The 17354-nt window shown below is 44.4% G+C and overlaps 1 protein-coding gene across 2 annotated transcripts; it reads left to right on the top strand.

Moving 5' to 3' along the window:
- Nucleotides 1-11403: 11403 nt before the first annotated feature.
- On the top strand, nt 11404-15104 carry LOC146441531 (transmembrane protein 14C-like). 2 transcript variants are annotated; one of them, XM_085051930.1, is made up of 5 exons: nt 11404-11454; nt 11501-11632; nt 11986-12087; nt 13990-14074; nt 14303-15104. In XM_085051930.1, the coding sequence occupies exons 2-5, from the start codon at nt 11557-11559 to the stop codon at nt 14358-14360; spliced, it is 321 nt and encodes a 106-aa protein (XP_084908056.1). In that variant the 5' UTR covers nt 11404-11454; nt 11501-11556; the 3' UTR covers nt 14361-15104. The 2 variants fall into 2 exon arrangements, with proteins under 2 accessions (XP_084908056.1, XP_084908054.1); XM_085051928.1 differs by lacking the exon at nt 11404-11454 and having other exon boundaries at nt 11473-11632.
- Nucleotides 15105-17354: the final 2250 nt, after the last annotated feature.

Raw genomic sequence — 17354 nt, 5'->3', positions numbered from 1 at the left:
GTGGATGCAGTGAATCATGTTGTATAAGCTGCCTGTGTTTGTGTTCATAATCCGTGGTGGTGATGCAAGGAGGAAAGGGAATGGGCTGCTCTTGGAGCCAACGCATGCAGAACTGCTCACCCTGGAACTGTAAAGCTAAAACACCAGGAAGGGCTCAGAGGGGATGTTGCCTTTGGAGTTGTGCTGCCTGTGCCCTGTGAGGGAGGTCCAGGTACTGAAGCAGTGTTTTTCCTCCCTAAAAATCTTCACCACTAAGAAAAGACATGAAATTAAAGGCATCAGAGGGGCTGACCTGCCTTTCCCGAGGCTGTCTCCACACCTGAGCAGTGCAGTGCTGTCCGTGGCTGCTCCTACGGCCTGCTGGCAGCAAACTGGTTTCCAGAGCAGTGCTTGGCATTGCTGCCCACGAGGTGGCTCTTTCCTGTTCCTGGTTTTCAGGGACAAAACTCTGATGACCTTGATGGAATGGGAGGTAAGAGCTGAATAAAAGTAGAGTGAGCAAGCCATGACAAAACTTATTTCAACTTTCATAAGCAGCGCCGCTTCTCAGACAAACTGTCTTTTTAAGAACAGCACCCCAGGAAATTTCTGAATCTGAAATCAGTCACTCAGGCAACTATTTAAAGAAAAATATGATAATTTAATTTTTTCCCCTCACATTGAGCTACACTTTACCCTACTTTTTAATTAACTTACAAAGCTGCCTAGTTTGCTCAATTTGGGAGATGGTGAATAATGTGAAGTCAGTAGTTTTGTATTCCTGGAAGACAGTGCCTTCCAGTATTTTTGTGGATGTCCTGGGGTCATTCCTGTTTTGTCAGATATCTTTCTGCCTTGCTATTGTATCGGCATTTTCCATAACTTCCCCTACACCATATTTACTGCCATCTGTTATGAACAGGTTTTTAATTTTGGATGCTAATGAACATCCCAGACTATTTAAAGCATTTATCCCCTGCCATCACTGCCTCTTTTTGATAAACTGTTCTCTCTACCTTAATACTTTCTGTGAGGAAGTAATATTTTTCTGAATTTTCCCTGGGACAAAACCATGCTTTTTGACATGTTGCTTTTCTTGATAAACCCAATATACAGAGGGGGGGAAATAAAAGTCATGAAGTTCTGGTTATAGCTGCCACAAACCTCTGTTTATGGCAAAATGCTATGTTGGGTCTGCAGTTGGATCATACTGTGTTTTGCATTTGATATAAAAGTCATGAGTTGGTATTTGTGGCACTTGGTGTGAGCTGGTGTGGCACTTGGTACATTCCATACTGAGTGGCATTCCTCAGGGGTCGCTATTGGGACTGGCACTGTTTAACATCTTTGTCAGTGACGTTGAGTGCACCCTCAGCAGGTTTGCTGATGATACTGAGCTGTGTGGTGCAGTCAGCACGCTGGAGGGAAGGGATGGCATCCAGAGGGACCTGGACAGGCTGGAGAGGGGAGCCTGTGTGAACCTCATGGAGCTCAACAAGGCCAAGTCCAAAGTCCTACACCTGGGTCAGGGCAATCCTAAGCACAAATACAGGCTGGGGGAGAATGGATTGAGAGCAGCCCTGGGGAGGAGTTGGGGGTGTTGGTTGGTGAGAAGCTCAGCACTGCTCACCCAGCAGTGTGCACCTGCAGTCCAGAATGCCAAAAATATCCTGTACTGCATTGAAAGCAGCATGGCCAGAGGGCTGGGGGACATGGTACTCTCCTCTACTCTACCCTTGTGAGAGCCCAGCTCAAGTGCTGCATCCAGTTCTGAGGCCCCCAACATGAGAAGGACATGGATCTGTTGGAGCAAGTCCAGAGGAGCACTACAAAAATGCTCAGAGGGCTGGAGCACCTCTCCTATCAAGACAGGCTGAGAGTGTTGGGACTGATCAGCCTGGAGATAAAAAGGCTTTGGGTTGATCTTAGAGCATCTTTCCAGTACCTAAAGGGGGCCTGCAAGAAAGATGGAGAGGGAATTTTTACAGCAGCATGTAGGTATAAACATGGGGGAATGGGTTTACACTGAAAGAGGGTGGGTTTAGATTGGATATTAGGCAGAAATCCTTTACTGTGAGGGTGATGAGGCACTGGAACAGGTTGTGCAGAGACCCTGTGGATGCCCCAGCCCTGGAAATGTTTAAGACCAGGTTGGATGGGACTTTGAGAAACCTGGCCTAGTAGAACGTGTTAGTGACAAGCAGAAGGTGATAATTAGCGACAAGCAGAGGACAAACTCTTCCGTGTTAACCTCCTGGATAGGTCCTGTGATCTGCCTAAATCTATAAATATTATTATATAACATGATAGGCTATTACTGAGTTTCCACAACTCCTTCTGATTATATTGTGCTTGAATTTGTTCTGTTAGTCTCTTTGCTTAAACCAACCAACCAACTAACAAACAAACAAACAAACAAACAACAAAAACCAAAGCAAAGATCCAGCATTTATCACTAAATTCATGTGAAGGTACTATGTGTTAGTGGCCCAATGTTCTAATAGCACTTGGAGAGCAGTGCTGGTTGGGAAGGTTACATGAATGAGCATATGCAGTATCATACTGAGGCTGTTGCAGAAGAGTGATTTTATTTCTCAAATGAAATCTTTAGCTCTTTTGGGTTGACATCTTGTCTGTGTCATGAAAGCTGCTCTCAGCAAAGAAAATGGACAACCATGTTAGCAGCCAGGCAACTTTTGATGTGTATTCTAAAGCATTTTACCCCGGTTGTGTGGAGAAAGGTACCAGAGAGTGGCCATAAACCTGAACACAAGGCTGTTAAAAGGATTAACTATTTGATTGTCTGTTACCTAGTTTCAGGTGTCTCAGGATCCATGCCCAACACATCATGGGGAGGTGACCTGGAAGTGGTGAAGTGGATTGATATGAAAGAGAGCCATGGAGGTTGTCATGATAATGTGTAAATTTTTCTCCATTTCTTCTTCCTGTGCTAGCAATAAATATCTAATTTCAAGAATCCTTAATCCATAACATAGTTATTTGTGTTGATGAAAAAAAATTAGAACTTCAGTCAGTGTCAACAACAGCAATTTCACATCGACATAACTACATTGAAATCGGTGAAAATACACAAATATGACCCAGAATTAGTTTGTGGGAAATCTAGTGTGAGTAAAAGTATCAGTTTCTCTTCACTGAGAGAGGAAATTCCACTGGTATTTTCAGGCAACAATACCCTAGCCTACAAAATCACTAAAATCGGTCAAGAGAATAGCAGCAGCAATATTGATTTCTGCTGTGTCAGAGCATAAATCCATGAGACAGGATTTTGGGATGCTCTGTAAATGCAGCTTGGGTTGGATTGTCTCACACTGTCTGCAAATCTCACCTTCCACATAACACTTGGAGGCCAAAGTACAGGAGATCCCAAAGAGACACCAGGGCAAAGCTCCTCTTGCAGCTGGAGGAGCTTTCTATTTTTGTCATTTTTAATGGGCTGTTTTCCAGCCCCAACTTTTGTCTTGCTACCCTGTCATTGCTATCTTTTTCCACAAAAACACAAACATTAAAAGACAAGTGTAATGTCTAAAAGACAGGTGTAATGAATCACAATCAGCAAGATCTTAAACACAGGAATACAACTGCTGGCTGTACATACAGATATGGTTGTTAAAGATACCAATATTTACAGCAGAGAACAAAAGAAAAGCTACTGGAAATGGAATAAAGGTGTTGCTCTTCCCAGATCTTACCTGTTCTTTAAATATCTGTAGGGACAAGGCTTGTAGTAGCAAACAGGATCTTTTACTAGATCAATGTGTGTGGCTAGAAAAACAAGATAGGATTTCAGGCACAGGAGTCCATGTCAGAAAACCAGGTGCTTGCATATTTGTCTTACTTGGCCAACTAACTGAACTGGAAAAAAAAATTAAAAAGAAAAAATGTGCATGCAGATTTTGGTCCTCCAGTGTCCTTAGATCATCATGAGTAAAGACAGAGAGGGAGAGGTGGAAAGTGGGGAAGGTAAGTATTTTCAGGGCTGAAAAAGCAGTAACTAAGCTTTGGCAATAACGAAGTGATTCTGTGTTGTATTTTGATGTGGCAAAAGACTTCTTCCCAAGTTTACTGACTTTCATTTCATACAGTGGCTGATGGAAACACTTAACATTGGTTTCGCTCGATCACTTCCCTACTTTTATTCCACAGCAGCAGCCACTAGAGGGAGGCCATCCAACGTCCGAGCAGGTTTTCCCTTCAAACTCTTCGTAAAGCACACAAAATCTCAACAGACGAAGCATGCTGCAGAGGAAAAAAAAAAAAAAAAAAAAAAAAAGGTGAGGGGAGGACTTGAGTATATTTTTGTGTGGCAAACAGAAGATAAAAGTTACGTGTATGAGTCATCATGTCCAAAAAAACAAAGCAAGGAAGCAAACATGCGAATGATTATTTCCTGTAGCTACTGTGGTGGAATTCACATGGCAGGTTAGCAGCACTGTTGCACAAAAGCAGTAAAAATCGGGATGCCTGAATCTAGGGAGACTGTGTGCTCCTCTCCTGCCTTTCTTCTGAGAAAGCAGTGATGGCTCGAAAAATACATCTTGAATAACAGCAATTTACCACCAACTTTATGAAAACATTGCTAACTTCAGGGTCTTTTAACGAACTGGATTGCAAACTGCAGCAGTTCTGTAATAAGAACACTACACCTTTAGATGTCCTGAAGCGTGGCTGGTAACCCTCAGGGAAGCTTCTGAACAGACAGGATCTGCCTCAGTCAGCTTATTCTGCTTTTATAGCTGCCAACGCCAAATCCTGCAGAAAGGCACCAAAAGTTTACTTCCAGAGAAGAAATTCTGTTTAGTATTTTGAAGAGTGGAGAGGAAGACGGCTTTGCTATCTTGCTGTCACGGTGGCAGCTGAAGAGAGAAGTATTTCAGAGTGAGTAATTATTTTAAAGAGGGAGTTTTAGGAAGGTCTAGAGACTTAAGAACTTAAGAAAGGTTTAGCCTGTGACTGGCCCATCCCCTCCTTGGTCTAACAAGAGGAATTTCTCCCAAACTGAAAAATCCCAAAGAAAATAAAGGCATGCTCACCATTTTGTGTGACTATTTATAGTGGCCCAGAGGACAAACATTACATTTCATTGTTCAGACTCCAGAGGTGGATAGCAAAATATCACCTAACAGCAGAAGCAGTAAGCTTGGCAGTTTAGAACATAAAGATATAACAGCATGTTGCAATCTGAACCTGAAGAAATACAGATATTTGAAAACTGGGTTACATTGCCTGTTTAATTTAGAATTCAGAAAAACATCCTTGTCTCCAGATGTTATTTGAGGGTTTGCTTTATTTTGTTTTGTTTTGTTTTGATGAATGCTACCCCAGGTTATGCTTTTCTGTAAGTAAACTAATCTGTTTTTACTGTGTAACTGATTTTTGGGTGCAACACCTGCCTCACCAGTCCTTTGTTTTTTGTAGAAAGAACAATACAGATAATCACTGTAGAAAAGAATGATTTCTGGCAGCTGAGCTGAAGAAGTGTGTCAAAACCAGTGAGACCTTACCTTATTGGTGTTACTTTGAAATAACAGCAAAAGATGAGGAAATATGAAAAACTGGAGGAGATGGCTGGTAGGAAGGATATAAAGGAAGGTTAGACTCCCCTGCACAACAATAACAGCAGTGGTTCAATTCAGCAACTGTGGTGCACCTCCACAGAGAGAGCTTGGGCTCCTGCATCTGTACCTCCTTGTCTTCTCTAATCATGGCAAAGCAACAAAAAAAAAATTCTTTCTGATTTGAGAATGCCTTTCTGAATCAGTATAAACAAAGAAGCAAAGTTTCCAGTTCTGTTCAGTCACTCATTGAAGCCCTGACTGAGATGGGACATGAAAAGGACATGCTGCTCTCTCCAATGGGATTTCCAATCAAGTCAGACTTTCCACTGAAGTCAGTTTGACTTGTTTAGACAACCCACTGAGTGCCTTTCTGCTTATCGAGCTGCTAAAGACTTTTTGGCCTAAAGAGCTGATATCTCACTGTAAGATCTAAGGTATGTGGAACTGAAGCCTTTTGACTCCAAGAACATTAAAATGAGAACAGGAACAGGCCAGTCCAGGGAAGCTAGGCAATCTCCATCCTTGGAGGGGCTCAGGACTCTACTGGAAAAAGGTCTGAAGCTCTGACAAGCACATCTGCAAAGGCTGCCATCACTTTGGGATTAGGATTCATGAATGAAAATCACCAGTTCCCTTCCCTCAACCTTTGTGCACTCCTAGCAGCAAGGCTGTTTTTACATACAGTGTGATGCTGTACCAGCAGCTTCATGACTGTGCAAACTTCTGTACCTGGTGTAACGGCTACAATGCTTTTCCTTAATTCCCTAGCATAGAGATATTCAATACATCAAAAATGAAAGAGAGAACCAGCATGCATTCCTCTTTTGCCACTCCATGTGTGAGGTAGGGAGGAGAAGACATTTGGAGGAGCTAGCATTGTACCTGCTGTCAGTGGCAGGAAGGAGACATCACCATTGCTTCACCCCTTGTTCTAGACTTGTTCCCAGCCTAGAACAGACCTTGGACTCATCAGGGTTTGTTTAAATGTGTATTACTGCAAGTAGGCATCACACAAGGCATGGAGTACTCTGCTGGCTGGCTCTGCAGTACAGGAGCTGCAATAGGATGCACGATTTGACAGAGCCAAGACTTGCTATGTCTCAAATTCAGTGTAACTTTCTCCTACAGAGGTTCCTATCTGTTAGATGTGGGAGCTGAGAGTTTCTTCACAAGCCTTTACTTTCCTAAGATACACTATTCCTCCAGGTGCTTTCAGCACCATCAGGTGTTTTTTCCCACCCCACAGCACAGTGCTGTGAAGTCAATAGGAGAGATGAGACATGAATCAGCTGCCAGAACCTGATCCAAGACAGCAGAATAACTTGCAGGTTTCATGTAATTTCCCTTTTAAGTTGAACACAGCCAAAGACTACCAAAAATCCCCATCCCTGTGAAGATGTATGTTCTGTGTGTGCCTTCGACATCAGAGGTGTGCACAGCAGCCAGAAACGTCATTCACTAGATCAGGGCCCCATCCAACCTGACCTGGAACTCTTACAGGGAAGGGGTCCCCACAGATGCAGAACAGAGCAAAATCCAAGCACATTTTACTCTCTTGCAATATCCCATTCCTCTGTTAGAGTACACTGCCTTGTCCTTCAAACACTGTCTCAATTAATTTGTGGGCACCACAGCTGCCACAAACCTATCATTTTGAAACCCACAAATGCAAGGCTGAAGCTTTGATGCCCATGAATAAATTAGTGCATAGCTATGAGAGGCATAATTCTGAAGTAGCCAGCAGTATTGTCTGCTCATTGGCTTCTGAGTCACTCACCAGCTTCTAATTCAGTTAAAGCATCAAAAATTCTGGTTTATGTGAGCTGTGAGGACATCAGTGACATCAGCAACACAAAACGATGAATTAGGGTGCTGCAAACATAATGAAGGATGATGGAAAATCGAGCCCATTAGGACACGCTGATTCAGAGGTCACCATGCTGTGTTGTCACATGTAGGAATAGATTAATGCCTTCAACTTCCATCAGGAGCCAGCCTGTGATCACGCAAATATCGAATGATAACAGCTTGACATAAGGCTTGAAAAAGTTCTACTGGCATTGCTCCACAGCAGAGGGGCACTTTTGATGACCCTCTGCAAATCATTCTTAGTGGATTTAAACAAAGACCAGTTTTCATTGGTCTGTAGCCATACCCTATAGCTATGGCTTTGCTTTCCATCTCCATCCTCTCCCCATGCTAGGAATCCAGAGAAGACTCAGACCTTTGGTAACAGAGGGTCATCCAAGAAAAGGTCTTTGCCTAGCAAATCCTGCTGGCTCATGGCTGGTGACTGCCAGCAGGGTGGTGGTTTGCTATGCGGGCATGAAGCCTCACTCATGGGAATGACAAACAACTGACTGCTGTGTAAATGTCATTTTTGTGATGGGCACATGAAGAGACTGCAAAATGGCATTAGAAATAGGCCTAGAAATAGCCACTCAAGGCAAAACAATGGCATCAAGTAGGTAACACCAAACCTTTCTATCTGATTTGATTTGGTACTTAAACTGAAAGCAAAGGTTCTGCTTCAAACAAAAGAGACAGCTTGGTTTGATCAGCAAGTCACTGCTGACAGACATTAGCACTGTGTTAGCTAGATGCTTCAGGCCATCTAATGGCAGAAAAACGCAAATCGAGCTCTCTACACAAAAGAGTGCAGACTTCAGCAAATGTGATCCATGGTCTTAAGTCTTTTCCAGGCATGAAGCTCTGAGAACACGGGAATGGGAGGACAACCAAGGAAACAGAGAAAGTCTTAGGACAAAAATGGGGACGAGGCAGTAGGAAAACAAAGATGGGAAAGGGAAAACACAGCACATGAGAGAATGAACTGAGAATGTGAAGGGGTGATAAGCTAAAGAGGGTAAAAATATTGTTTTGGTGTCATTTGTTCAGTGTAAGTCTGCTTTCCCGGACAACCTGAGGCAAACTGCTAGTTTGACACAGAGCTTGTAAAACTGCAGTAGATGGTTCTCTTTGGTTATGTTTTGGAGTTTTTTGTTTGTTTTGGCTTGGTTTTTTTTTTTGTTTTGTGTTTTTGGGTTTTTTTTGTTTTTTGTTTTTTGGTTTCATGAAAGCCTGACAACCATATTAGCTTTCTTTCAGTTGAAATACATTGCAAATCTATTCAGGCTCAAGCATAGCTACCATCTGTGGTGCAGTTCACGAAAAAACATAAAGCAGAAAGCACAATTCAAGAGGTCTTTTGTGTTGCTCTGTAGCCAGGACTTGAAACTTGCCAAGTTCAGTAAACTTGGTCAGATTACAAAGATTACAAGTTCAGTAATCTTTGGGTACCCATTAATGCACAAGCCCTGCCTGAATTTAATAGATAATTTATCAGAAGATAATTTGTCTCTTGTGTCATGGGCCTAAAGACATATTCCTTTCTGTAAAATACATAAAAGATTTTGCCACAAGCACAAACCTCAGTGCTCAGTTCTCAAAGCACCTCTCGGAAGGGAGAAGGAAGAGATCAGCTGAGAAATTTGCTTCAGTTTCACGGTGCTTGTGTCACACAGAGTCACAGACCAGCTGAGGTTAGAAGGGACCTCTGGAGGCCACCACGGTCCACCTTTCTTTCTCAAAGCATGGTCAGGGCTGTGTCCAGTTTGGGGAAGAATATCTCCATGGATGGAGACTTCAAAGCCTGCCTGAGTGCCTCTTCTGTTGTTTGGTCACCTTCATAATGAAAATTATTTTATTTATGTTTGAATGAAGTTTCCTGTATTTCAACTTGTGCCTATTATCCCCTGTCCTGTCAGTGGGTACCACTGACAGAAGATCCTGGCTCCACCTGCTTTACCCTTTCCCATCAGATACTTATATGGCTCAATAAGGAAACCCTGAGTTTCTTTGCATTCAGACTGGACAGTTCCAGCTCTCTCAGACACTTTCACATGGAAGATGCTCCAAGCCCTTAGTTGTCTTCATAGGTCCTTTCTGGGCCAGCTTCAGTATGCCCATGCCTGCCTTGCATCAGTGAGCCTAGAACAGAATTCCCAAGACTCCAGCTGTGTCGTACCACAGAGCTGAGGGGAAGGATCATCTGCCCCGACCTGCCTAATGCAGCCCAGGGTGCTGTCTCCTACCTTTGCTGCAAGAGCACATTGCTCCCTCATGGACAACTTCTTGTGATGCTCTAGGATGTACAAGACCTTTCCTGCAAAGCTGCTCTCCAGCCAATCAATCCCAGGCACCTCTGCAGACCCAGACTGGGAGAGCTGCACTCTCCTTCAGGCAGTGGGACTGATACCCCTCAAGATTTGAATAGGTGTTTGAGTCAAAATTTGCAAATTTTTTTTTTTTTTTTTGGTTAATCAGTAGCTGTTGCTGGACAGTTATGATTAAGCAATCGTATTGTGAGCATCATATGCTTGACTGATCTTTTGCTTTAAGGAAAAGAGAAGACAATCCCAAGATGAAGGGACTGTCTGGACAAGAGCCACCAGGAGTGAAGTCAGCAGAACTGAGCAGTAACTGGCAGCAATAAATTCTGGCAGTGGGCAATCACAACCACTGACTCAGTGACCAACTACTCAAAACAGACCCCAGACTCAGGTGGAGAGAAGAACTGCACCTGTGGACTAATTAGCATGAGAAGTGAGTGATATAACTAGCAGATAGGAAGGGGGTTAAGTACTAATTATAGAAAAGTTATGTACATTGCAACCAATGAATGCTTCTGCCTTAGTTTGTTAAAATGTGTAAGTAGCGTAATCAGTTTGTTAAAATGTAAAGTTTTGGTGATTGGTGAGCAGACCCAACTCCCTACTTTGTGCGAACTAGAATGACAAATGGAAATACTTGTCTCAGTGTGTGAGGTGGCACAGGGCACCAGTTAGTGAGCCTGCCTTTGGGACAACAGGACTGCACCTGGTGCAGTGCTGGGGAGGCTGCTCCACGGGCATTGTGCCCTGTAGCACATCACCATCACTGTGCTACATGTTTGTGGCGTCCTCAGCAGAGCTGCCGAGGAATCCAGGTGCCTGCTTTTGACATTTATATTGGGTTTACAGAGCAAGGTTGGCTTCTGAGAGAAGACACCAGGATCTACTCTCATGTTGGGCAGTAAGCCAGCTCCAAGACAGACCTGCTGCTGGCCAAGGCCAAACTCATCACGACACTGGTGGCACCTCTGGGATAAGGTATTTAGGAAGCAGAAAGAACTTACTGCACAGCAGCAACAGCAGCTGGAGTGAGGAACGAGAACATTTGAGAAGAACAGCACTGCAGACACCAAGGCTGGTGAAGAAGGAGGGGGAGGAAGTGTTCCGCCTGCCAGAGCAGAGATTCCCCTTGAGCCCATGGTGCAGACCACGGTGAGGCAGGCTAACCCCCTGTGGCCCATGGAGGTCCACAGTGGAGCAGAGATCCCCCTGCAGCCTATGGAGGAGCCCACACTGGAGTAGGTGGAGGTGACCCCGAGGAAGCTGCAGCCCCTGGTGAGAGAAGCCCACCCTGGAGCAGGTTTGCTGGCAGGGCTAGTGACCGCGCAGAGACCCCCACGGGAGCAGCCTGCTCCTGAAGAAGTGCACCCCGTGGAAGGGACCCGCTCTGGGACAGTGTGTGCAGGACTGTCCCACGCTGGGCACGGCGAGAGTGCGAGGAGGGAGCGGCAGCGCAGAAGAGGCGCTGCGGACAGACCGCAACCTCCGCTTCCCAACCGCGCCAGGCCGGGGAGATGCCGAACCCGGGAAGAGAAGGGGAGGTTGGTGGTTTTTGCTTCATTTCTGACTTTCCAACTGCGTTACCGACGGGCAGTCAATTAAGCAAAAGCCCCCGGAACCACCCCAGCACCGCCGGCGCGGTCCCTCCCCGGGTGCAGTCACGGGCGGCGGGCGGGACCTCCGGGAGGCGGCACCGGGAGGGACGGACGGAGGGAGGGCCGGAGCGAGGGGAGGGCCGGAGGGAGGGCCGGAGCGAGGGGAGGGCCGGAGGGCGGCCCAAGGTCGGCGCTGCCCTGCCCGGCGCGGCTGCCCGCGGCTGCCCGCAGATGGAGTACGACTGGCTGGGGTTCGGCTACGCGGCGCTGGTGGCGGCGGGCGGTGTGGTGGGCTACGCCAAGGCAGGTGGGTGCCGCTGGCCGTGCCCGTGCCCGTCCGGGCCGTGCCCGCAGGCAGCTCCGCCCCGCCCCGCTCCGGGCCGAGGCTGCGGGGCGCTCAGCCGCAGAGTCCCGGCCCGCTGCCCGCAGTGACCCCGCAAGTGCCGCTAGGTCCTTGTTTGCCGCCCAAACGGTGCTCGCGGAGCTCTGCAAAGTAGCTTTAAAAAAACCCCCAAAGTTCTCAACCTAACCCAGTCTGGTGCGCTTTGCTTAGGTTGTTCTTGTGGATTTTCTAGTACGGGAAGCTTGTAAAGTGCTTTCGTTTGGTGTGTAGGCTGACTCTGTGTGTTCTGTCGCTGACTGCTTTATTTTTTATTCAAGGCAGCGTCCCTTCCCTAGCTGCCGGTCTGCTGTTTGGCGGCTTAGCGGGACTAGGCGCTTACCAGCAGTCCAAAGATCCAAAGAATGTGTGGCTTTCCCTCGGTAAGTTTGCTCGGCAATCGAATACTGAGTGTTACTGGTAGCTGTGGGAACAGTAACCTTTTTTTTCTAGCGTGTTTCAGCTGCCCTGTGCCCTTTTACCTGTACAAATGTTGTAAGTGGTGGCAGGACCTCCTGCCCACAGCCGGGAGGTATTTGTGCAAGAGCATGGTACCAGATTCTAAAATCTGGGTTGAATCCAGAGTTGGTGAGAAATACCGGTGTCCTCTGCCGGATTAGGCACTGTGTTAAACCAACACAATAGGGGCAGGAAACACATGTAGAAATTTTTTGGTTGTGAAGCGGCGTTTCTAGTCTGTGGTGATGGAATAAGCACTATTTTTGCAATAGTGACAGCACTGTGACAGGTGATATGTGGCCTTATGGAACCCTGGTTTGCACAGGCATCTCAGAGGAGCAGTACATGTTTCAATGCATCATACACTCCGGAAGAAACAGAAAGTAAAAGAAAAGAGGGAATGATCTATTCTGCTTGCTTACAGTAGAACATACAAGAAGTTGTGGGTGTAGCTTGCAGTTAACGCTTCAAGGGAAGAATGAAATCACTGTGGAAAGTATTATAGGAAGCACTGAAAGAGATCAGGTGAACCTCAGGGACTTCCATTGCTGTAGGACTGTAATATCTGGTTAAACCACTATCAGGATCTGATCTTGCCTTTGGGCACTAGGGTGTCCTAGATGACCTCTTGAGATTCCTGCTAGTTCTGTAACTACTCCTTATTGTTACTAGTATCATGATACTATAGCTTTACTGTGATTTAAGACTGTTTCAAACCAATTGGACTAATGTGCTGAAAGGCTCTATGAAGCCACTGTATAGGGCCGAACTGCCTTGTCAGTAAGGAATGAAATGTAGAATGCAGCTCAGTGTGAAGCACAATTTCCATTTGTGAACTGTACTTCCACTTTGGCATGCTGCAGAAGTGGCTGTGCATCTCTGGCACAGGTTTTTAGGCAGAGTCATGGGAGAAGGATGAGCAGCTTTTACATATCCTGATGTGGTGCGTGGAGTGCTTCAAATGGACCTCTTGAAAGCAATGGTGTGTTACAGCCTAGTACAACTCTTCATTCATCTATTTTTCCTCAGCTCTCCTTGCAGTGTGCAGCTGTGGCTCCTGCAAAGTTATGAGTTGGTCAGAATACATTACAGGTAGAAATGCAGAAACAAAACCTTGACAGAGTATCTCTAGAATATCTTTTGCCCTGTCTGATGCAAAACAACTTGAGGCTTTGGAGAAAGGTACACAGCACCTTGACCTGCCTTCTTCAAAGAAACAACAACCCCGTAAATTTCATGTGAATGTTGATGGAATTCTTTTTCTACATTCAGAAATTAAATAGTTTGGAGTAATGTCTAAGATCAAACTGCACTTTCAGTTTGATCCTTTGGATTGCTTTCTGTTTTCTAATTCATATTTTCTAGGGGGGTTGTTTTCTTTTCAGTTGTAGTATTTAGTGTCACTTTCCAGTTCAGAATGTTGCAGAGAAATGGGAAGTGTAAATAATATTTACCTCCCACATAGTGAATGCTGTCTCCATTCCAGCTTTCTGGCAGTTTTGAGCCTGCCTGTATCATTCTTTTGCAAATAAGGGTTGGGGGAGAATTAGTGGTCAGAGGATTGGAGTTTGTGGGTGATCAGACAGTGGTCTCAACCCTGATGAGATCTCTCTTCTGCTGAGCATTGGAGCACACTTACCAAAGGTGCTGAGAAGGCTGTGACAACAGCTTCACTGTTTAAGAAAATCCAGTGAATTGTTTACTCACAGAGGGAGGCATTCCTGCCTGTACCTGTAGGTCTGTTTGGTTGGTGCTGCTCAGTGTCCAAGCAGTGCTGAGCTCTCATTTCTGTGTCAAATGGTTCTGACTGGGCTTTTTTTCAACAGTGGCATCTGGCACCTTGTCTACTGTTATGGGAATGAGATTTTACAACTCCAAGAAGGCAATGCCCGGGATAATTGCTGGTGCCAGGTAACCACCTGTCCTTTGTTCTTGTCTGTGTTATTAAATAAACATTTGCTTTAACTTATTTGTGGATTATGTTGTTTTAAAAATGTTACATGGTAAATTCTGTGAAAAATGAAATCTTCTAGTGGAGCTCAGCTAAATGAAGTTGTGTCAATGTTTTCTTCCTTCTTGTTCTTTACGGGATTTTTGCCTCCACCTCCCTCTTTTTATAACAACTGTTCTGTTCAACAGTTTACTGATGGTTGGACGGCTTGGATTGCAGATGATGGAAAAACCTATTAAGCCATAAATCTGCATCAAGTGACTTGAAGATACATGATTAAGAAGCCTGAAAATGCAACTGCCTAAATGTGCTGCACAGAAGTGGAAAAGGCACTGCTACGTGTGCATTGTATTTTTCATATCCTAATACAGATGGGTTGTGTTTTTACAGGACTGACATAGAGAGACCTTATTATGTCTTCCAAAATGGTATTTGGCTTAACATTTTCTGCACTGAAAGCAAGCAAGAAAATATGAGTAGAGAATTAGTTTAGCCTTTGGTTCTGCAACTGAGTGTAGGCAAAGACCTCTTGGTCCTTGCATTCAGACAGCTGTAGGATTGAAGCTTAAATGTACATCCTGATTTGTCCTTCTAAAATCCTCTGAAACCAGGGGAGAGGAGTTGCCAATTTGTCACTAGTAATTAATATAACAAACGTGCTTATGATGTTCCATCTCCCTTTCCTTGCCAGTTTATCTGGTCACAGTATTTGTCAGTCAGGGAGTTCATTCTCTCAGCACTGCGTGTTAGAACCTGGTCCCACAAAACGGAGTCACGGAGCTGGCTGTCAAGGCTCTGCTATAATGCAATGTATGCACACCCATGGCTTGAAATTACTTGTATGCAGCAGTACCCAGCTATATGTTGTTCATTTCACTTTTACAGATTATTAATCATAAATCAAAAAAATGCTTAATTACGTAATGCTGAATTATTAGCACAGCTTTATGAAAATGTTATTTTAAATAAACTAAAAAATTATTATTGCAAGCTTTTGTGTTTTACATGACTTTTGTTGTCTCTAATGGTTCATCTAGATTGATACACTTTGGTGCCTTTCCTGCAGGGTGTCTGGATAGATTTGTGAGCATGAATTGTATAAATAATCTATTCTATCTCTGAATCTAGTAACTTGTAAATATAAAAATCAGAACTCAGGGGGAGGTGGAGAGAACAAAAGCATGCAGACCACATATTCAGACAAGTATTATGTTAAAGTTTTTTAGTTTGTTTTGGTTTGGTTTTTTTCCTGAGGGAATAATCTATTTTAGATTTAGAAAATGCTGTATGAAAGTTTATTTAAAGACCAAAGGGCTTATTTGATCAGTCTTTGTCCTCAGCTGATTCCCTTAATGCCTGAAATCATTCTAAATATAAACCCTCCGTAGAAAAATATCCTGGGAGATACTCATGGACAGTAATGTATCCCTTTTCTAGTCTCATTTAACTTAGGTCCCTTTTTGCACAGATCCTGGGTTTTGATTTCCTCAATCTTTTTTCTTTGGTGCCTGGTGCTGAGAGATGGAAGCAGCAGGGTTGGTCCATTAGATTGGTGAGACTCCAGAGTTGCTCAGAATTCCCTAAGTATCATGGTAGTACCTTGGCAGGAGGGTGACATCCTGTGGTATTCCTTCCCTCGTCCCTCCTCATAGCAGAACAGGCGGGGCAGTGACCTTGTGCTGCCTGAGCCAGAGGCACAGAGCTGGGCCAGTGGCCATAGCCAGGCTCTGCCAGCAGGGCAGTCCTTTGCCAGGGATGAGGCAGGGCTGAGGTCAAGCCAGGTTGCCAGGTCAATCAGACTGGCTTCCAGATCTGCAGGGACATGGCCAGAACAGGCTGCAGCTCCAGCAAGGGTCTCGGCGGCCTGGTCCCAGGCCAGACAACTTGGGTTAGAGCTGGGTTGAGCACAGGCAGATCTGGAGGGGGAACTCTACTCAGCAAATCTTCTTAGCACCCTCATTCATCATCATAGAGTTCAGCTTCAGGTGTTCATCTGTATTTACATTTCCCTCTTGCCTACCTGCACAGAAATAAGGGGTGTGGAAGACAGCAGATGGTTTGTTATATGCCATCCTTATGAGCACCTAATCCCAGCTCAGAACCCAGCACTGGTGGGCAGGTGTCTCAATGTATTTGTTCTAACTTGAAAAAGTTAGTAAGCCAGACATTTGCATTTAAGACACTTCTCTTTAAACTGCTTTATGTGGGTTTTTTGCCTCTTCATATTGCTGTTGAAGCAATATTCTTCTGCAGAGTAGGATGCAAACGTAAATGCATCTCCTGCAATAAACAGAACAGCCATGACCGAGCAGTTTTCTGGTTGTATAATGCTGGTCTCAAATCAGGTAACTTGTAAATTTGAATTGCAGTTGTCTTTAACAGAATAAAGACAACAGAACTCAGAGAATTGGACTGATAAGCTTTTAAACTTTAGACCAAAGTGTGAACGAACCCTTGCTACTGTTTCATGAGCTTTGGAAAGCAGTAGCTTGAATTGAGAACTGCTAGTAGAAGTCATTTAGAACTTGTGGTAGAACTCACATGCTCAGGAGAAACGCAGTAATATAGGCAAAGGGACAAGAGAAAAACCTTAGTCTTACATACTTTTTACCCCTTTGAAACTTTATCAGTGTAGACTAAATTTTTTAAGCATTTCTGCACTAGCAGTCCAATGTGTACCAATGAATCAGAGTCAAGTGAGCATACAAAGCCTGTTAGCCTTTTCTTGCTGTTCGCAACGAGAATTACTTAATACTTGTCATGCTTTGCTTGTGGACAAGTGAAGACTGATAGAGTTATGTCAAAGCCCTTGCAATGTTCATTAGCATGTGACAAGGACAGCATGCTGCTTCTAACCATATTTAGTGCCATGAATAGTACCTGTTTATGTTTCTGCCCTAAGGTGACTCATGGACACATGAGCTATGGACACATTATTATTTGATTCCTTGACCAAGCTGTGATTTTAACTGCCATTGGCATCTTGTACTAGAGACGAGTGATTAATTTATCTTGTTTTTTTAATTATGAAATCATTGCTTTTATGCCTGTTACGAACTCTGAGGTTGTCCTTCAATGCCATAGCTACTTACAGGTATGTTCTGTAGTTAAATGAAGGTGCATTTAAGTAACACAAGCACATTTCTTAGTACTAAGGGAATGACAAATACTTAATCCTAGACGAATGGCAATTGAATTAAACTCTAGTGTATAACTAACCAGATAGCCCTATCCTTATTT

This window comes from Lichenostomus cassidix, chromosome 2 (assembly GCF_008360975.1).
Source record: "Lichenostomus cassidix isolate B80296 chromosome 2, HeHo_3.0, whole genome shotgun sequence".
Taxonomy (NCBI): domain Eukaryota; kingdom Metazoa; phylum Chordata; class Aves; order Passeriformes; family Meliphagidae; genus Lichenostomus; species Lichenostomus cassidix.
Note: the sequence above shows the minus strand (reverse complement) of the source record. Positions and strands in the feature narration are given on the sequence as shown.